This window comes from Gymnogyps californianus, chromosome 3 (assembly GCF_018139145.2).
Source record: "Gymnogyps californianus isolate 813 chromosome 3, ASM1813914v2, whole genome shotgun sequence".
NCBI lineage: Eukaryota > Metazoa > Chordata > Aves > Accipitriformes > Cathartidae > Gymnogyps > Gymnogyps californianus.
The window spans coordinates 12108309-12130713 of NC_059473.1; the positions used below are offsets into that span (position 1 = coordinate 12108309).

Here is a 22405-nt window from a genome sequence, read left to right on the forward strand (position 1 = left end):
TCTGCATTTATTCTGAGACATGGGCCCTCCTGGCCCATGCACAATGAACTCTCCAGTTAGAGGTTCCTCATCTGTCAGCAGCCTCCTTTCGCTTTTGCAAATTAATATCACAAAGAGGAAAAAAAAAAGGGGGAGGGGGGGAAGTGAAAACATGACATGCTGTGCTAGCTCCTTTCCCCCGTCGCTGCCCAGGAGACCAGACTTTGCAAATACTGACAGGCGCTCTCAGCCACAGCCATAACAGATATGGTATCAAGAAGTATGAACTCACTTTCCGGGAAGGAGGGCATTGAAAGATGAGATCTTGAACTGCTTTCTCAGCTCTGATTCTCACATCACCTTGGCTATATGACCAACCACAGGATTATGAATCGTCTGCTTTCAGCAAAGCGCCCAGTTACCGGGAGGAACACTCCTCAATAGCTAGGGCACCGGTGGAAGTAACACATCTTTCTGCACCATTCAGAGGCACAAAACTCAAAGATTTTACCAACTGCAATAATGCACCAGCTACTGGAAATCTCTGAAGCAGCCACAGCATCGAAACACCACAGAGAAACATGGGAACCTTGCATTTAAACTTGGGTCCCAACCAAAGTCACACACTTGCACACTAAGCACAACAAAAAGCCCCAAAGCCTCTACAGACCTTGTCCTCTCCAAGCTTAATGAGACCTTCAAAATGTAAAAAATGAGAATAAGCCAATGTGATAAATTTTGCAGCAGTAAGCTATACATGGATAGTTTTCAAAATTAAAGCTATGATTTTCTTGCACTTTAAGAAATAAAAACATTAATTACCAGAGTTACAAAATTTTTGCATATAGTTTCCAAGGAACTGGTGTAGAGCATTAGAAACTGCCACTATCATTTCCCAAGAGACGCCCCATTTCATGTTGGTGGCCTTTTGAGAGCTGCTTTAAGATGGAGATATGGCCGTAAGAAGTGAAATTTTTTGATCAGTATTTACAGCTAAATAACTGTTCCAAAGACTGCAAAATCAGAACAACTCCTCCTCTTCCTGCTCAATCTGTTTAATTAAGTTGTTACATTGCTTCCAAGCTGCCTCCTGAAACAGAAGTTAACACTTCTGATTACAGAAGTCAATCTCAAAAGCAACACCGTTTATTTCTATTTATAGATCACCAATTCTTCCCCTAAAATCATACATCCAAAGTCTAAAAATTTGGATCATTTTTAAGAAGTTGAACTGACCGAGCCTTTTAATTAGTGCCCTCAAAGTCACACCCCTGGCTCACATCCAGCAGCAAGTATTGGCTAAGAAAAAACGCGTGTTAACTCATGGATACTCAAGAGACCAAGCAAAACCTCCTGCCAACACTAGGGGCTGGATATGGTAAACAAAACACGCAAAAAAATTCCTAACTGAAAGACCTCTATTTCTATTTTGAAACATAAAAAAAAATGATCTTATAGCTTTTAAAAATTTGAAAGTATTTTGAAAATACCAAAATTCCTAATTTGCAGATACAATTGACGAAACATTTCTATTTCAAGGTCAAAAAAACCTAAAACCACCACCAACTAAGGACCTAAACAGATTTTCCTAATAACTGCTGTTTGTAAGATGCTCAACAGCAATCTGAACTAGATTGTAACTAATTATTTCAAGATCAGCTAAGCTGGAAACTAATAGCATATTTAATATGACTGTTTTAAAGCACAGATTTTGATTTTAAAAAAGCAAACATACAGAACCTACAGTATAGCTGAATTCCTGCTGATGCTGAAAATGCACAAAGAAATTACTTCTTTCAGCCAGCCAGGTTTTTTGTTTGTTTGTGATTTTTTTTTTTTTAAATAATCTTCTTGTATGATATTTTTCTGTTACAACCTGATCTAGCTTTCACTCAAGTCAGACACTCCTAAAAACAGAGCCCTCAGAGCTAGGTCAGCCCTTTGGCTCAGTGTTCCTAAAGAAGAAACTAAGAGTAGTGGTCCTTCACAGTTTTTTTTTTACACCGAGCTGTACCTACTCTCCTTTGAAAAGCTTACAGCTGGTTACTAACATCCAACAGGAGGACACTCCTCAAGGTACAAAAGGTCCTTTGCATCCCCAGAGTTTTTGAGATATAAACTGTTAAAAATGAATACTGCCCTTTCCTTGCTTACATTCCCAACGAAGACATATAGATACCACCAGTATCAACTGTTTCAAAGTCTTAAGTTGAGGCCTTTTGCTACCCATCACACACCAAGTTTGTAACTGGAGACTAAACCTGGTCACTACGTTGGCTACCGTGCTGCCCTCTCCTTTCTTCCTGTGCTGTCATGGTTGGTATTTTACATCAACTTAAAATAGACAGAACCCATACCCTCTCCATCCTATAGTGAAATGCCTGATCGTGTTTTAGCCTGATGGCTACTTTAGTTAGCTGATGGATTTTAGCATGGGGTAGTTGTAAAGTAACATCTGCAGCCACAGAAGAGACTCCTGGACGCTGTCCAGATTTTTTATTAAGTGGATTTGATGTCTTGCAGGCTGGATTCCAGTCTTGTACCATTAAGTGAGGCAAAGGGATAAAGAGACAGAGTCCCTCTATCCCATAGAGCACACAGCTTAAAAGATTAAGTAATTTTGTCTCACCCTAGATTTCAATTTTACTCTAATTTAAAGCTTTTTTTAATCTGTAAACACAAATGTGTCTGGTGTGAAAAGCAGTTCTCCTTGGAAGCAGAAAGGTGAATAAAAAGAGGCGGCTAGGTTTGTTCCTGGAGCAAAATACACTCTTAATCTTGCAGAGTGCTGAGAGCATCCACTCGAAGTAAAAGACAAAGCCTCTCAAACTTACTGCAACACCTAGTTGTGCCAAGTGAAGAACAGTGTCCTTACAGCAAAAGGCAAAAACCTCCTACCAGATTAAGTGCTGCACGATCTAGCACTAAATGAGGATAAACAGGAAGAAAAATTTTAATTTCAAGCTTTTAGAAGGGTATTACAGTAAATGAAATGAAGATAAGTTACTGTAAATGACTAAATTTCAAATTGGAGTTTTAATACATTTGCCTAGTTAGGGTCAAAGAAGCCTAATGAATAAAATCCACTCCGTAAACTAACCATCAAGGGAATGGGAATCAATTTCAGCAGTGCAGAGTTCACACAGAGCACTGAGGGGGAAAACCAGTTATGTGCAGAGTCATCAACCCGGACAATAGAGATGTGTGGGCACACAAACTCCTTGGATTCTGCAAAATAAGATTTTCCACATATTTCAGCGTATTTGATGTAAAATGCACTTTTCATCTTTAAAACAAACAAGGCTCAAAAGTTGAAGCCTGCAAAATTTTAAAACATTTACTTCTGGAGCATTCAGATGGAACATCAGCCTTGGCAGGGTCAGCACTGCACACGTGTGTGCATGTCCATGCTCTGGCAGGACAAGCACCTCAAAACGACAGACAGGCCTGCAGAGGAATGCTCAGTAAAATTAAGATCACCGGCCTACCACAGTGAAGAGCAAATCTCCTGAATGAGTGCATTCACAGGAGAGTTCAGCATGGCTTTATTTATGCAGTTCACGCTTTAAGTCAGCTCTCCTTAACTTTTCCAGTTTCTGAGCAGACGAGACCTTACACAAAACACTTATCTTGGCTTGATCTGTTCATTTAACCTTGTCTCTTGGGCTTTGACAGATGAGCGCTGGCATATCTAGCTCTTGCTGTTTAACGCGTTACCCCACGCAGTATCAATGCCTTCTCAACCACTCTTCCTCCCCAAAGCAACCCACCAGAGGAAGTGCAACTTCTGTCCTCGGTGCCGAAGACAGACAGGCGACCTAGCAGGCTAGAGCCTTTAACACCTTTCATTGCAGGCGAGTCAGAGCTCTTATTTCTCACTGCTTTGGCTGAAAAGCTAGTGCTCAGTTTTAACATATACAGGGTTTGGCTTTGTTTGTTCTGCAGCCAGACAAGCAACATAGTACCAAATGAGGTGTGAATTACTCATTTATTTCAATGCAGTTAATGTTCAAAGATGCTTTGGGTCACTGAAACCCTCAAACTTCAAAGCCGATGAAGATAAGTGTTCTGGAGAAAATTATGAAATCCAAGTGTAAACCAGAGCCAGATATTTGGCTTTTGTAACGTCACCTCACATCACTGGAACAATGCAAAGAAATCTTTAAGTTCCCCAAAAGGGGCAGGGCGGGATTCCCCATGGCAGCTGCCTATGCCAGAACCTGATGCGCTTCCACTCAGGCACAGGTAGCGCAACACCTCCTACAGGTGCTCTGCCTCCGCAACGTCTGGCCTCCGAGCTACGAGACCCTTCCATAAAGACACACAGTAAATCCAGAGTGTCCGAGCCACGTCTGACACATGTGGCCTGTCCCCAGCAGCACATGCAGGCACACACCACCAGCTTTCCTTGAGGCAAGCAGATCAGCGAGTGCAGCCCTCATTCCCAAGGGGCTGACAGCCCTCTGCCATCCCACAAATGAAGCATGTCCCTCATAAACAGGATGGCAGAAGGCAGCAGAGCAGAAATGGAGGCCAGGAGGGCCGAAGTGTAGACAAGCTTTCATATCGGACACTTCCCACTTTACCTAACATAAATGAACCTCTCCACGTCTGAATGACCCCAGGATTTGAAGATGGATGCAGGCTCCCTCTTCTCCTCAGCTGTACTCTCCCTTCCCCCTCTTACCTCTCCTAAGAGATGGATAGGGATCACGTGCACCCAGGGACCTTACAGCTGGAACACTCAAAGGGGGGGAAAAAAGGTTCAAACAATCAAAGAGAAAATATCCATAAGGTAAAGATGACATGTGGCCAGCTTCATCACATAAATAACAGCGCAAGAGATAGAACAGGTAACTAGGTTTTTCTTCTGGCTTTGAAGCATTTGATTTCTGTACAATCCTGGTCTTCAAGAATCATCCATGAACCAGACTGGCAATTCTGAAACGGGTGATGGAGTTTTGCTTCTCTCAAGAGAGAGAGAGAGTCAAGAGTTTAGCCTGTCTCTGACCAAACTCAAGAGCGGTTCTCGCAGTTTAGCCTCATAAATATTTCAAATGTCTCATGTGCTACCCTATCTCTTCTTACACTGTAAGTCACAGGACAGATACACTGGAGTAACAAACAAGTAAAATAGCAGCAACAAACACACTGCATAGAATTCTTGGCATTTTTTAAGGGTAGGAAATAAAATGTTACTTTCCCTCCCCATATTCACATTCTCCTTTCCACAAGCATTAGATTTTGGGACTGATTTTGTGGATGTATATGAAAGGAAAAAGCTATCACCCAAAGTCCAAGCAGAAAATAAATCACTGAACAAATTCCGCAGCAATGCAGAGGAAAAAAAAAGGATCAGCAATTCTAATCCAGCCAGTGTATGTATATATTGAAGTCAACAAGCTTAAGCAGAATATTCCAACAGCTCTGATTATATCGCAGTAATAGGCCTATATCCTGCTGTGCAGCCACAGCTTTGTTGGAGTTGTCACTGAGCTCCATCCTATCAGCTTTATTCCCAAAAGTCTTCACAGAGCTTAACAAGTTCTCTTCCTTCATTTAGTGCTATAGTTTCTACATAAACATCTCTTTTAAAGCACTTTGGTTTGAACTGTCAGGCAGACTGTCACAACCATTTGCAAGTGAATCTGACACAAACAGTGTAGGTCCCCTGAAGTTTTCGCACTGGAGTAATCAACATGTAGCCTTTCAAGTGCAATTACATGCTTCAGGCGTCCATCACCTCTACTGAAGAGGAGCTTGGTCCTTATGGTTATTGTCATTTTCCAATATATCACCACCACTGGACAAAACATTTTAGAAACATCAATCTAGAAAGGATGTACTTAGAGCCTAGTATAAATTACTTCCTTACTCTCAATCTGACATTTATCCATTATACATACTCTTAATTACACATCACTCAAAGGAAAATAAATAGAAAACAAACAAAACCCCCTCCCCACAACAAAAAGCTTGCTTAAGCTCCTGCATCAGTAACCGTAGATCAGTGATCATGCGGTCACCTCCCCTCCAGAATTACCTTTCCCATTTTCTTCATGTACTCTGCTTCACCAGTCCTGCTCTACCTCAACACAATGTTCCGCAACAGTTTCCACTCTGACCCTATGTGACCAAACACACTTGTAAATGACCTCATTATTAACATGATTCATATTGGAAAAAAAAGAAAAAGGGAGGGGGCATTTTTCTAAGTTTGTAGGGTATAATTTGCAGTTTCCTCCTCAGTTATGCAGTGTCTTGCTACCATAAATCTGCACTCATAAAATTCATATCAGTACAGAGAGGGTTTCTTGCACCTTCTCCACAATTTCTCCATATTTCAGTTTGAGATATAAAATGGGGATCATTCTTCTCTATCACACAGCAGTCTTGTAAGACTGGATTAATAATGGAGCTATGCGGCTGCAGAATTTTTGCGCAGAGAAATTGTCAGCACTTGATATTTATTTCCGCGCAGCAAAGTGCCTTTTTAGTTGTTTCACGTCAGTATTACTGAACAAAGAGCTGCTACCTTCTGGCCTTTAACAGGAGACATAAATCCTACTTATAAGTAATTGTGGATGTAAAACTGTAGGAAAGTTGACGGAAGATGATTTGTGCACACAAATTAGGGAGTGATAGAAAAGATGATGTGTCTACACAGTTACAAGGGAAGTTGAAAGGAAGCCTAGTGTGGAACGAGGATTTCTGACTTCTTGTTTCTACCACTAAACCACACTCTCTAGGAGAATGAGAAGCAAAGAGGACATTATTTCCCCCTCCAAATCAAAAATACCTACACAGAAAAAACTGCACAGAATTTATTGAGTCTGCTCTGAACAAATGAAGGTGCTAAACTGACTGACACAGAATTATTTATGGAAGGAACAAAAATAACTTTTACTACTACTTTCAGTAAGTAAAAACCTATATAGCTTTGCAAGCTCTTCTACTTTCAGTACTCTCAAAAAACTACTCTGCAGCTTCTGGCTACATCTGGGTAGCGAGAGAGAGAACACTGCGACTTCTTTGCTGTGACTAGGAACTTGCCTTGGGATAGAAAAAAATTAAACTCCCACAGCCACACATGTACAAAACCAACTTCCCAGGTTCAAATAAAGAGAGAAAGCATGCTTTGATACAATAACCAGCTCAAAAAGCCCAAACTGTAAATAAGTTCCGATCCTCCTGTAACTATGTCTAAACACACCAAATGGTAAGAGCATATAAGTACTCTTTTTATGCATGCTGCATTATTCCTACCCTTTTCACATCAACCACCCAGAAACCGGCATGTGACACCAATATGGAAAACCACTTACACATATACAGTGAAGAAAATACAACACAGTGACAATATAAGGATGTGTCAGGTTGAAGAGATCAGGACATCGATTTGAACTGAGTAAAATTACATTGTCGAAGGCCAAACACATACTGCAGTTTTATTTACAAAGCTATAAATCTTCCTTTGAATATAAAATGTTATAAAAGAACCCCTTTCAAATGCACTCAGAATTCTTTTTACCATTGTATGATATTAATAGCCAGACTTTTTCTACCTGTGTCTTAAAGTGTTCCAGGGATTCTTTTTGTGCTGAATGAAAACAAACTGCATTATTTAAATATTTCTACCTTTAAATTTAGATTTCTTCTTTAACAGTATGATTGTTACTATCGCAGTCACTCAAATAGAGGTGAAATCATAATTAGCATTCACCAAGAGAAGATGTAACCTCCCTTTTAAAATAGTTTCTGAAAGAATTGTGACTATTATGAATTATGAAAGTGAAACATTAAGATCTGTGTTTGAGCAAAGCCTCACTTCGGTTTTATTCCCAGCGATGGCTGAACAGACAGTACCGAAGCCAGCACCTGTCCTGCCCTGTGACCTGTACTGCTGGGTTTAGGGTTCAGACTTAGAGATGCAAGTAATGATGGATTACTTCTCCCTTAACACAAGCAGAGGCACAACAACATTTTTGACAACCAAGGCTTGCTCAGGACAGTTTTTGTGACAACAAAGCTACTTCAATTAGGGAAGCTACTCCAAACTGGAACAGTTGTTCTGGTACAATTAGAAATATAAGTGCACTTTATTTTGCTACAGAAGTGCTTAAACTGGCTGTGCAGCTATTTCCATGAAAATGTCTCTAGATAATGTACTTCTGTACCGCTGCCTCCTGCCTATAAGGGAAGAATAGGTGCTGTATGACATGGATTGCAGAGGCACAGTAAAACAGTGCAGTTGCTGCATACAGATGAGGTCCAAGTATACATATGTGCATATTGCTTGTTCAGCAAAATCAAGCCTGAAAGCTCAACGTGACACAGTAAGTTCCCATTTTAAACTGGGCACATTTTGTCATAAGAATTTTATGTGGCCGGGGTCAGCAAACATCTGTCTGAATAAAACACAAAAATCTGATTACAGCTGAAAGGAATTGTATTCAATAGGAGAATAAAGGCCTGTGGTTTACTACAATGTTGAGCATTTCAGTAACATGAAATACTTCACTATTTCAAAGCTACTTAACTTACCAGCAAGATGGCTTGAGGTTGTAAGGGAAGTGAGATTTCTGGCCCTGCTCAGCACATGTGCCCCACAGCACACCTGGGAGTCTCCCAGAGTAACCAAGGGTGGACAAGATTTGTCCCTTACTACCGACAGCAACCCCTTCTGCTGTTCATCATCAGCATCCAGGCTTTCCCTCCTCTTAAGATGGTCCAACAACATACGCCCATTTTACATATATACATTGCATCTTGAACTATATATTTGTACATACTGTGCACAGGTGACAGACTTGACTGTCATGTGTTACCAGCTTCCAGAAACATCTCCCCACTGCTTTTAACTTCTCCTTTGCTGCGAGGGATGTTCAGTATAAGAAGAAGTTAAGACCCCAACAATAAAACCCGTGCTAACCAAAGAGATGACATTGGCAGAAATACAAGAAGGCTCCGTGGCTGTTCTCTGAAGTAATTATTTTTGCTTCACACACGGGTTGCTCATATTTAGGTCACTGGTTTTGTGTCTCCAAACCCAGCAGGATCTGCCTTGTATACCCTGTACAGGCAGACCAGAAGACATTCAAACAGGGAAAAAAGCCTCACGTTCTGCTCCTCACTCCCCCTGCTTCCCCTCACCTCACAGCCCATCCTGCCAATCCCTGAGCAACACTGAAACGCAACAAGCAAATATTCCATGTAAAAAGCTGCAAGGCCAAACATTTTTAAAGGCTTCCTAGGGCAGCAAAGAAGAAACTAACCCTGTAGGCAAAGACCTGAGGCAAACCTAACCGAGTATTCTCTGAGCCCACCTATGGCACAGCACAGAAGGAAGAGGAGGGCAGAAAACCCGCTCTGCGAGGCTAATGAGGCAGCAGGTTTCTGCTTCTCTGGGCCTTGACAGGGTTTTGTCAACCCTAAGAGATACTGACAGTTCTCACAACGAGGTGGACATAAACAAGTTAGGGTAAATTGCAGTCTTCCTCCTTGACTATAGTCAAGAGTAGCTCAAGATTATTTTCTTTTTTTAAATTACAGTTTGTTGACTTTATCATTAATTGGAAATCAAGCAAGCACCCTCCTTTTAACAGCTGTTGCTAAAAGAAGAAGTATTATTTTTCCCCCTACAGTGCATGCTCTACTTCCCTAAGAACAAATTTGTCTGAAATAAATTTATTTACTGAAGTCAGCATTTTTTTTTCCAGGAGGAAGCAGACTTTGTGCACTGTAAATACTTTATTAGCGTCCACTCCAGACAACAAGACTGAATCTATAGGCAAAATTTTCCATATTCCTGTTTCCTGGTACAGCAATAGGAAAGGAGACAAGGGACTGCACTGTCATCTGCAGTGGTACTACATCAACATTAGCCATGCTATCAGCAGTACAGAAGTTACTGATGATGGGTAAGATGAACACTAAGCACAAGGACCAGGTAACCCACAAAGCAAAAGCACAGGTAACACCTGTTTTTACTGCCATTTTCCCTTGCGATACAGCTTCTCCGGAGGCAGCTAGAGTCGGAGGTGGCTACGGTAACAGATGGGGAGCAGAGAAACACAGAAATGTATCTAGCAGCTCCCTGCTCCAAAAATACACTCGCACAAAGATCCGCGTGGAAGCACAAACTGAAACAAACCCATAGTTCCAGGCAGAGGGAAGGAGGCCGGGCTGCCAGCAGCTTTTGCCCTCACAGATTCTCCAGTGTCTAATAAAGGGTAGAGTTACTGGCGTTTTACCTGCAGCCATGGGGTCTGACCAAGACTCCTCTCTTCTATCCAGAGGCCCTTTGTCACAAAACCCATGGAAATAATAGCTGGAGGTTTCCACCCCTATAAGCTTTGGTTGAAATTGTCTGCTGAAACTTTCCGATGCAATGCTGAATTTGCTGGCCAGACAGAAAATTCAGACACATTTTAACATCACACAAGAACTTTTTCCCTATGAAGCAAAGCAAAAAATAAGGCAGAAGCCTAAGGTTCAAAAACAACAACACAGCAAGCTAACTTGTCATAACCACTGACAGCATTGACCCATCAACCACAACAGTGTTGTGTGCCCAGAGAAAAGGGCTGTCCTAGCTCTCTAGAAAAGTGACAGTAGTGTTGGTGTGGAGGTATGACAGGCTTTGACAAGGCAGCATGGCACAGTAGGCTGCCACAGGCTCCCAGGTAGCAGATGATGTGTCAGGGGCAGTCCCCTCACAGCATCCTTTACCAAGCTCTCTGTATTACCATATTCCAGCACTCCTCTGTTGTGCAGCTGCCAGCTTTCAGCTGGCACAGCATTTACCCCAGAAAAGAGGGAAAAGTGGGGGGGCAGGAAAGGGGAGTTGCCTCCCCCGCCCCCTCCCACTCTACTGGATGGTCGTACAGCCACGGACTAAAGGCGGCATCATGTCTCAAGCACTAGATGTTCACAATTCTAGCAGTATGGGTGATCACACACTTTCTCAATCCTCTGTCAAAAAATCCCACGATTACATCAGCCACTATGAGAATTCAGGGTGTTAAGATTACTCTTGGTCATCTTTCAGTTCAAAATGACAAAAAAATCAAATCCCATTTACTATATGAAAAAAGGAATCCATGGGAAAGAAAATAATTCCTTTACTGTTTTAAGATTGTGTCTTGGTATTCTGAAAGGATATGCGGACACTGGAGCTCAGAGCAGCCATCTAAAAGGAGGAAAGTAAACCATTTTAGCAATAAAATGAAAAACCAAAAGCAAAGCCTACAACCCAAAACTTCCTTTTCTACATGCATAAATCCCCCAAAATGGGGGTGAAAACACCATTGTTATAGGTATTTTAAAAAAGGATCTTTTTAAAAGTGTTAACAGTAAACAGGAACCATCCCAAATATGCCTCAGAACCAAGCAACACTGTGCTAGATTCTTTTGCTTTTTGTGGTATGAGAGGAAGTTGTGAAAAATGGGTCAGGACTTTCCCATTCTTAAAATTTTCTTACATGTCAAAGACAAAGGAATGCAAAGGGAAGTTTTGTGAATATTCACTCGCTCAACTTGAGACACTTATGCCAAGTACTCTATCCAGTTAAGATCTGCACTTGAAGAGAAAAAGGAGTTCAAAAATCTTTTTCTCTTGAAATTTTTCAGTTTTATACAACTATTGCTCAGGTTACCAACAGGAAGAGACAAAGCACTATATCAGTTTTCCAAGGGACGGTAGGTACAACCCGAAGAAGAATACAGCCAAGCATTTAAGAACAGCCAGACTCACCCACCTGCCAACGTGGCCAGAGCTGTGACTCCAGAGCTATAATCATGTCAGGTGTTACCAGGAGCTGTCAAGGTTAAGTCCTCTGCTAATAAACCACAAATAAATCAGCAACAGGTTGGTTTGGAAATTTACAGGCTGCTGAGTTAGATCTTTGCTGGAAAAGAGAATTAAGCTGTTTTGACAGCTCTTTTCTGTTCTTTTAAATCTCCTCCTATGTACTGCCATAAACAAAGGGATTCAGAGTTTACTTAATGAGCAGTCACTGAAAGTAAAGGAAGTTCACAGCGCATGCTGAGTGGCAGCATACAATGTACTGCCAACTATATTCAATGGTCCAGATTCTCCAATTACTTCACGTAATATGGCTTTTGATATTAACAGTACTGGCTATGCAAATACTCTTCCTAAGCACAGCTTGGAGGGGAAAGTCCGTTTATGACACTGGACTTAAAACCGCAGGCATCAGTGCACTAGTCTTAGCCCTGAAGAAAGTTCAAGACAGCTATCATCTTAGAGCATCAGGCAGCAACATATCTAATGGAAAGCCCAGATCTGACTGAGGGAATGTCTTTGGTCTGCCTGGCCTACAAGAAAGGTGACAGGGCTTGTCCCAACAGGTGGAGATGAATATATGCTCCCAGCAAAGCTGCACACTCATCAAAACACACATCTTCCACCACAACAGCCAATGCCACCCATCCAGCAGCCCCAGACAACTCTGGCCCATCAGACAGCAGCAAGGAAGCAAACATTACTCCTCGGGTAAAGAAAGAGGAGGCAGTGAACATGGAGGGTGACTGGTCATTACAGGTGCTTGCGGAGATGGCACCAAGGAAACGAGTGGTAGTAATGTGGGCCACGGCAATATGGGAGTCAAAACTGATGCGATATGACAGAGTCTTAAAATGTTCCCAATTGTTTTAATTCAGTTGCCCCTGGACCTAGAAATTATTTTGCTCTTGTGATGTCTGGTCAGCACCAAAGTCATTTTTCAAAACAGATCTATTAGAAAAGAAAGATCAGATCTGCTAGTGTGCTGTTAGGCTCTGATACAGCAGCTCACCCAAACAAAGCCCACAGAATGACTGCATGAGACTGAATGTGCACATGAAATAAAACTCAAAACCCGTTTGTGCTAAAATAAATACACAGAGCCACAGAGATCGCAGTTCAGCAGCTGCAGACAGTTCAGCAGCTGCAGAGCCTGGCCACAGCTTTGGAGTAATTCTCAAGAAAGTCTCCTTAAATAATAATAAAATAGAAATAAAAAAGAACCCCCAATAATGACTCTCCACTACAAGGAGAACCTCAACAGGCAAACAAGAGTTACTTCTGCACTGCTCATCTTTACAGGTTTGCAGGCAGCTGGAAACTATAGTTCAGAAGGGCCTGCACTTCTGATTCATCTCAAAAGCTTGTGCATTTGGAAGCGCTACAGTGACAGCACAGGGCACTGACTCAGGATCTGGGTGATTTAGCTGAAGCACTTTAAGATGCTCTTGCCGGCAGCTGTGGCTCATCTCACCCCTCTGGCAGGTTTTCCTCCCCGCTGCATCAGGGCAGCATAAGGCAGGTGTGTACGCTCCTCAGCTGCTGCAGTTCACGCTCACCTTACAAATCTAAACTGAAGTTGATGGCAGTTAACACTAACACACCAGGCAGCCTTACTGTCATCCTACCTCTGCTTCAGGGCAGAGGAAAGCAGGGGAAGACTATTGCTAAGGGACACTGACATCTCAGCTCCACTCTTGACTCCAGAAAGCCTCATGAGTCAGAGCCTCAGACAACAGCAATGTTAGTTATGGTTCTGCTAATTTTAGCTCATGCTTAACCCACAGTTCCCAAGTCCCTGCAATGCCTTTCCAGGTGCCAAACACCACAACTACCCTATACTTCAACTGCCAAAATATACAGCTGCCCAGCTGAGAGGCTCTGATGCACTTACATAAACTGTATGCTGTAGAAATACATTCTTCAAATAAAGACAACAAGAGGAAGAAAACAAGGATGGCTTTATTTACCCTATTGCTGGGTGCATATCTTAACATAAGGAACAAAAGTTCAACTGCATAGTTCCTGTGTTTCAGAGTCCACTCCAGGGCACGCAAGACAGACTTGGTGCAGAGGGCAGCTAGGGAGTGTCCCACAGCAAGGCAGCAAACAGCCTGCCAAGGCCAGCTTCTACCCCAAGGAGTAAAAGGAGAGAGGGGCAAGGGAAACAAACACACACTTCACACACTCCCCTCAGAGTAAACTGGGAAAGCTTTTAGAAGTAAACAAACAACCCCCCCGCCCCCGTATTCTCAGAAAGCCACCCAAGCAGAATGCTTTTACTACGGTAACTGAAGGGTTTGTTTTATAAGAAGAGTTTCCTCAGATTTAGTCAACCTTACCAGCCTCCTCCGCCTCTCCTTATTCACACTAAACTGTGAAAGGGACTTCAGCTCTCTCCAACCAATTAAAAACTAATTGAAGCAACAGACTGGCACTATACAGCCTGAGCAGTCTAAGAGACTGAAGACTCAGCTCAGATGAGGCCTACACAATGTCATAATATTTCATTTTATTTAACATCATAACACAAAGAACTGAAAAGAGGATTCACAGGAGTCCAATCCTGCAAAAAAATTCTTTATTCCAGCTCAAGTCCACTGGGTTCAAAGGAACAGTACACATACTTTACTGTATGTGTGCAACACAGTGCCTGCAGGAACAGTGCCAGGTTTTATTTATTTGTAAAGCTCTGTGAGGAAGTTACACACACACTGTTTCTCTCTCAAAAAATAAAGCTGTGTTAGAACATAAGTTAGTGTATTTTATTTATTCAAGGAGACATCCTCACCCCTTTAACTGAATGAATGACAGACCATTAAGATGGATTTGTCTACACTTGGATATAACCTAATCTTTTCTGCTTTAGACAATTATTTTTGTTACTACTAGGACAGTAAATTATGTCAAGGAATTGCTGGAAAGAATTCTGTCTCTCAAAGACAAATAAAATTCAGAACAAGTATTTATGACAAACCCAAATCTTTCTACCTTATAGATACTAAACTTCATGCCTGCTTCTACCAATGAGGTCTTTTAGGAACTGGACACAGAGTTTCAAATGCTCTCAAAGAGTTGCTGCAAATAGAAAATGGGTTTAGGTATGCAGCACTGATGATCTGAAAAAGTCAGCAGCAAGAAAGATTTCACACATACCTGTACCTCTCCTATTGAAATCTCTTCACTGCACAATATGCAACCAACAATTTTGGTGAGAAATCCCTAACTTGTAGTCTATGGAACAGACATAAGGTTATAAAAGGGGCCAGCAGGCTAGCTTGGTAAGGCAGGGAAGGAAAGCAGCTGGTGTTAAGGAGTCAGGATTGGTAGACAACCTCCTGACAGAAGTCAGGCAGAGAGCCCAAAGGAGCAGATCTACATTTCTGAAATCAAGGATTTTCTTTTGGATACAAAGAGAAGAGAGATGCAAGGTGGCAGCGGAGAACTGCTTTTGCGTGTGGACAGTAAGAGTGTTTTAATTGACTGCAGGAAGAAAGGGACAAGACTGACCTATAAGGCAGCTGGTGGTGATTATTTGGAAAGAATACATTTGACACAAAATTTAAGCCCTCAAAAAGTCCTCAGTCAAAACTGGAAATGAATGGAGAAGAAAGTGCTGAAGTGTATTTGCAGATGGGGATTATTTGGCGTGGAATCAGAGATGAACATCACTCAATGAAGAGTGTGAGGACAGAGTATAATTTAATTGAGAAGGAGAAAAGAAGCCAAAAATCAGGAGAAATTGCGTGACGCTTTCCTTGCACGACCTATACTTGTTATGGTATACCTACACGGCTAACATGCCAACACAAATCCGATCAAAAACTAAGAAGAGCAAGCCCACAACAAAAAGCATGGTTCACTGCAAAACTAACTCAAAAGAGATTTTGAATTGACCTGTAACTGTATCTCTTTCTGTCACAAGTTTCAATGCTATCATCCTTAATAATTAAAAGCACTTAGGTGCTCACAAAATCGCCTCTTAACAACCATGCAAAGCAAGGAAATGAACTGAGCAATTTGACAGCCTGACCCCATACAGGCAACCCCCAAGGCTTTCTACAGCAACCAGTTAACTCCAGTTCTTTTGGTCGCCTTCAGCACTGAAGAGTTTGCTGGAAAGCAGTGACCAGAAGGCAAGCAGACTGATGAGAACCATGGAATCTCAAAAAGCTCATTTCTCTCCCATGCACAATGCATGCCAAATCTTAAAATTCCTGCAGCATCCAGTTATGAAACTACAATAGAAGAGAAAAACAGATGGCTAAAGCCTTTTGGAAAAAAAGATAAAGCATTACTTCATTTCCAGAACAGAAAGATGTACATTTGAAAATACAGAACCTACTTCAGACCATACCTAATTGATACAAAAATAAGCAACTTGCCTCATGGAAATGAAGCCTGTCTTCAGTTAAGGCAGCATACAAGAAAAGTTTAACCCTTTTGTACCATCATGGCTCACTGTATTTTTAAGCAGGATTTCAAAGCAAAGCAGTTCATAGAGGAGATGACAGGTATTACAAACATTGTAAAAAATAACATATTTCTTTATCTCTAAAGCAACTCCTGAATGGCAAATCCTGTAGAAAAGCCTCCTTATGTTTACTCTTTTCCAGTGTTTTTAAGCAGTTAGCACCTACGCTCAGGTGAGCAGCTTTCTTGCTCATAAAAGCATCTAATGGACAATGACATATTAGGAAGTTGGCAACCTCAACTCTGTAAGTTAGGCCATTCTCTGTGGAAACCAGTGAATACTACACTTTAAGCCTCTATTGAGTCCTTGACTTGTGAGATATCACACAAAAATAAGGAAACATAAAAGCCATCCTAGAGAGCTCATGTGTTCAGCATTAGATGCTTCAGCAGCTCTGTAAAACAGCTATTGCAGCTTCAGGTCTGAGTACTGGAACTGATCTCTGGTCCAAAGGAGTATTTTCCTCCTGTGAGGCTCCTCTGCTGAGCCCGTGCCTCAGACAAGCCTTGACTCAGTCGCCTGAACAGAGGCCTCCAGCAGCTGAGAAGCCCCAGGGTACACAAGAGATGCGTGCCGGGCTGGCAGGCTCGACACAGGATCAACAGGAGACCTGGGCTTCTCCAAACCGGCAGCTGGGACTGGCAGGAAACCCAAAGGCATCTCAAACGGCACTAGACGTCAGTGTTCAGGCAACTGAACTGGGTCCCCTGCGCAAGTCACAGCATTACACCTGCCAGCGATGCCCAGCACAGTCCTATCCCACACAGCAACAGTCTGCTCTGACAGCACAGAGCAACAAATAAAAGTTTTTTTTGTAGGAGCCTAAGCAAAACATATGAGACTGATTTCTGGTTTTATTCAACGGCTCTGCACTGAGGATAAGGACTAAATTAACTCTGTCCTACCACGCATAGTCCTTCCAGGCCAGGACTGCAGCTCACTGGCAAGGCTAGGTAGAAAATCCTGCGCTGCCCCAGCTTATTCCAAGGGTAAGTGGAGGATGACACGCTCCAGCACTGCCAAGCAAGCGCCTTTCAAAAAAATCAAGTGCTTATATGATTAATGCAAAGCGTGACGTTTTCACAGTAGCAGGAGTCACTAATCCATATTAAAGACCAAGACTACATTTATTTATTTATTTTTAATGAAAGGCTCTAAATGAACCAACAATTTTTCAAAGGTACTGAGCAGCCACAGCAATTAGGTCTGGGTCAGCGGGAGCAGCCAGAATGCCACAGAAGCGACTCAGTCCTGTTAGTTACCTGAAAATAAGGTTCTCCTAATGAAACAGTGACAACACTGGACCCTCCATCACAACCTGTCCCCCTGAAATGCACCACCAATGAAAAGCAATCATCTGCGAGTGGCTGTCTTTAATCATTAGCGGGGACAAGAATCAGAAATTATAGAGCGCCTAAAAAGCAAGGAAAGGGAGTTTCAGCCTGTGCTGGACAAATGTTGCTGTACCTAGGGATAATCCTTTTAAAGAGTGAAGCAGCAACACCAGAGCAGTAGCAACTTCCCACACAGTCAGCATAACTCCAGAGAAAAGAGCAGGAGCTATTTTGAACACTAAGTTAAAAAAAATTCAAATCAATACCAGTCCAGAGGAGACAAAAAGTATTAAAGCCAACCAGAAATACACCCAACGTTACAAACCGCATATGATCAGTTACAAAAATATTCTAACACACAAGTCATTTTCTGAAGAGTTAGACAAAGGTAAACCTAACAGAAGATAGCAGTTCACAGACAGGCACCCAGCCTGTTTTGGTCATGCACAATCCTTGCTCACAGACACATCTCAGTTCAAGCGTGCTTATGACTGCATTGTCATTTATTTTAAAATATGAATGGAGTATTCTTTTCCTCCAGAAACACTGCATTGTTAAAATGCCAGTACATTAAAATAACTTAGTGCTTACTACATTTCGATCAAACAAATTACAGACTACAGCACTGACACTTAATATATATTGAGTGCTTTCAGCAAGAACAGCATATGGAGTTCATTTCTTCTGTTTTGTTCTCACATGGGCCAAACTCAGAGGCAAGCTTTAGAAATAGAGAAAGCAGTGATTCTGTCAGCACGTGCAACACTGTATCTTCTCCAAAGTTAAGGAAAGACTTAGCTGAAGGTTCTTAAAATATATAAATATTTACCCTTTTGTTTCATACAGGAGTTCCACTTATAGCAGAAATATCGTATTTTAGCTTGCATGCTTAAAGAACACTTTTGTTAAGGTTCTCCAGACGAGAGGAAGCAGAATAGAAAAGCCTACAATCAAATGACTGAGTGAAGTTTTTTCCCTATTGTTATTTTTCCTAGAATTCATCCACATTTCACCACCATACTGTTGCTTCGTCATAACCAACACAAGCACTGATCTCGCCTACATTTAAATTCAAGAACGTAAAATGAAGGTTCAGAAAGACAACCTTTTCAAAAAAATTAGTTGCATATCTGAGGTTTTGAAAGGCTGTTTCACTGCTTCATACACAGGCATTTTGCTAGGTGGGACTCTAGTTTATGATTAAACAATAAGCTAATTGTTTCTAAAATAACAAGATTGTTCACAAGAGAACTTTTGTGCGTGACTTTTTCTTAAATCAAGTGAAAGTTAGCTGCAGATCCAATCTGAACATTCCCCTGCAGCATTCATACTTTAGTGCTGAAGCATTCTGCAAATCTTCAAGCAAGGAGTGAATCAAAGTGAAAATGAAAGTCAAAACAGGCTAGTTTATGCAAACAAAACATAAAAAGTAATAAACACAACTGCTGAAATAAACCTGATAAACCAAAATTACTGTGGAAAACTCTTTGGCCTGAACTAGACAGTAGATCTCATGAGATAATCACGACAGCCTCTTTCAGCTTTTAAAGTGTTTTTATTTGTAGTTTATTCTGTGAAAGCAAGTTCAACTTCCAAAACAATTCTGTTTCTTAATAATCTTTCAAAACATTTTAGGCAAGAAGATAACTTGTTAAAAAAAAAATTTTTAACCTGACAGTGTTCCTTTAAGACAGAGCAGCGAGCAGCCTTCCAGCATATTTGACAGAGATTTCCAACTCCAAGAGATAGAATTTAAATTTGTAGAGGCAATTACTCATAACCAGTGAAAGCAGCCAATGCAAGTGCCAAACTTGCCAACAAGAAGAAAGGCCAAGTATTAGAAAGGAGGCTGCAGTTTATTACAAGGCAATTTGAACATCTCAGTCCACAAGGTCTGGAAAGTACTTTCTTCGTCCCCTGACACTACAGGCTGACACTAATGTGAGGAATTATGTCAGTAACGTCAATATTCTGAACATATAAAACAGCACTTAAGTATTTGTATAATGGAGATCTTTGCCTGACTATTTAAAAGCTGCTTCTAGTCTCCCCTAGCAGATTTATTTAAGCTCATTTTGCACAGGAAGGAAGATGCGCCAGACCCATACCATTAACTGTTAACTGCTGTCTAGTCAGCTCCAAAGCCATCCAACGGGACCACCACTGCACAAAATTCTTGTCTGACTAAACAAATACCTTAAGACAATTCCAAAGGATCTGTCTCTTGCCTCTCCCCATTAAAAGATGGAAAGGAACAAGGAAAAGAAGAAGGAGCACCAAGACATCTTCAGGTAAAAAAAGTCAAAATTGAAATGGTTATCCACCCCAGATTAAAATACCACCATCTTCAGGACTGATCACAAACGCCTCAGTCAGCTAACAACAGTGTCAGTAGATAACACTCAGCACCAAGAGTTGAGTTGGAAGTTGGAAAACAGCTCTTGGAAAATATTTAAAAAAAAAAAAAAAAAAGAACCAAACCCACACCACTAAGTCACAGATGCCGAGCTAATAAATGCACCATCCTCTGCATTATAACAACAATGCTAAGAAAATCAGAGCACAGAACAAAACCAACAGGTCTGAGATAAGTATGCAGCAAAGCAAGCACTCACCAAGAAAGACAAGCACCCCACACAGCTGCTTCTGCAATGGGCAGGCAAGAGAAAGCGAGGGGAGGCAAGACCAATGCACGCACACCAAACAGTACAAAATGAGCAACATACTTCCTATTTCAGCACCAGCAACTTAGTCCACCATTTGTGCAGCAACATGAGCCGCTTCTTACCATTTTTTGGTGCACTCAACCATCAACTCCTGGTAAGAGGCCACAAACTGGAACTTCGATGCATGTTTCCCAACACGCTGCAGTCTTTTCCAAACTGAAGCCATGATGGTAAGAAATACCCGTCCTCTTACACAGTGGCAACTCTGCGAATACCAATGTAGGTTTAAGAGTGCGTGTGCTCGATACTAGCAGATTTATATACAGACACAGTAAAAACAGTGTGCGAGGAACTTGATGGGATGTCTACAATTCATATTCTGCCTCTCCCTTCTTCACGGTAAATCCCAGTCTAGCTGAATGGCTCATCACTGGCCAGGAGCAGCATGCAATAAGAGCAGACAGGTAATTGAAAGGAAGTTCTCTCATGGAATCATCATTCCTCACACAGCAGATGATGTGGAGACTGCAGGACTAGAAGACAAATAAGACAGGGGGAGAAAGCATTGGTTAATACACTCCATACTACAGCGCTGCAATTGCACGTGATTGAACAACTACAATAAACCACAAAAACATACCCCCTTCCTGTTGTCACACCCCCCCCCAATTAAATAAATAAGAATGCTGCAGCAATTTCAGGAATGCAAACCATGAGTCTGTGTGGAAACATATCAACATGTCCTTTTATCAGCACCATCATAATTGGCAACAACAACAAAAAAGGGCAGGTCAGGGCCACACCGAATCCTTATGAAGCATCTCCGGGAAGCAATGCAAAGTGGCTGAGGTGCTGCCAATATGCACCCAGAGGGAGGGACACAGGGAGATGAAGACAAGTTCTTTGTCTTCATGACAAAAGGTGTAACAGTTGTTTCCTCTCACACACACACACCTCCCGCTCCCATTTCTCTTTCCAAGGAGAAGAAACAGCTAAGAAGCTGGCAAGGGAGTGTTACTACTTAAATGCCTGTGCCAGGGTGAGGAGGATGATGAAAGAGGAAGGGGCATTTCCTGAGCCCTGGCTGCCCAGGATTCCCCATCTTTCTCGCTGCATCATATTGAAATGGAAATGCCTCTCCATCCTGAACTGAGAAACGCTCATCGGGGAGGTGAAAAGGGAGAGGAGAAACCCAGATTGGTCTTCTCCCTCCAAAGGAAAGCAGCATCTCTGCTGGGTGCGGAGGAAAAAGCCTCTTCGTTAGGAGTATGGGGAAGCAAAAGGTGGCCGCACCTGGCGAGAAGGCAGGGTAGGATGGCATCAAAGCTGGCAAGGAGGCAACCTGGGGTCCAGGAACGTCCCCCCGGAGGGGGCCGTCCCCACGGAGCCCCAGGGCGAGGAGCTCCCCGCTCCGCCTCATCAGCCCCTGCCACCTCAGCGCCCAGCCCGTCGGGGCAGCGCCCCCCGCCCTCCCGCAGCCGTTGGCCAGGAGCCGTTGGGGTTTAAAAATTAAAACGCCAACGGCGGGGAGCAAGGGGTGGGAGAGGCGGCTCGGGGAGCGGGAGGGGAAGAGAGGCAGGGCAGCGCGGGCGGCTGCCCCCGTGCCGCGGCACTCACCTGCCGCCGGCTCCTCACGGGCGGTCCCCGCCGGGCGGGCGCGGGCGCTGGCACCACACGGCAGGCAAGAGGCAGCGCTGCCGCTGCCCATTACTGCGGCAGCCCCGCCGGCGGCAGCGCCCTGCGGCTCTTCCCGTCCTCCTGCAGCCTCATGGCGAGCACCGGGCACACGCCGCTTACTCCTCGCCCCGCCGGCCGGGCAGCCAGCCCGGGTCCCGCCGCGCCTCACGCCACCACCATCGCCCTCCTGCCGGCGCTGCGCCTCGCCTCGCCTCGCCTCGCCTCACCCCTGCCCGCCGCTCCCCCCGCCCCCGCCACCCGGCACAGCCCGCCCCCGCCGCGCCATTGGCCCCGCCGCGCGCCCTCCGCAGCCCATTGGCTATCGCCCCGTGTCAATCACCTGCGGGCGAAAGGGGCGATCCTCGCGCAACGGAGAGAGGGAGGTAGTGAGGGAAGACGGAGCTCGCAGGCCCTCTTCTCCCGCCCCCAACTCAATCTTTTTTCTGACTGGTCGCAGCGCCCGAGGAGG

General features: G+C 43.1%; 1 protein-coding gene across 5 annotated transcripts in view; it reads right to left on the reverse strand.

Moving 5' to 3' along the window:
* Positions 1 to 22071, reverse strand: part of EHBP1 (EH domain binding protein 1) — a 229139-nt gene extending 207068 nt beyond the window's left edge. For all 5 annotated transcript variants that reach the window (XM_050894523.1, XM_050894522.1, XM_050894521.1 and 2 more), the window contains exons 1-2: positions 21877 to 22071; positions 20382 to 20792 (exon numbers count right to left, since the gene is read on the reverse strand). In XM_050894523.1, coding sequence (XP_050750480.1) covers positions 20382 to 20485 — 104 coding nt within the window. In that variant the 5' untranslated portion in view covers positions 20486 to 20792; positions 21877 to 22071. The remainder of the gene's footprint in view (positions 1 to 20381; positions 20793 to 21876) is intronic.
* Between the last annotated feature and the right edge of the window lie 334 nt (positions 22072 to 22405).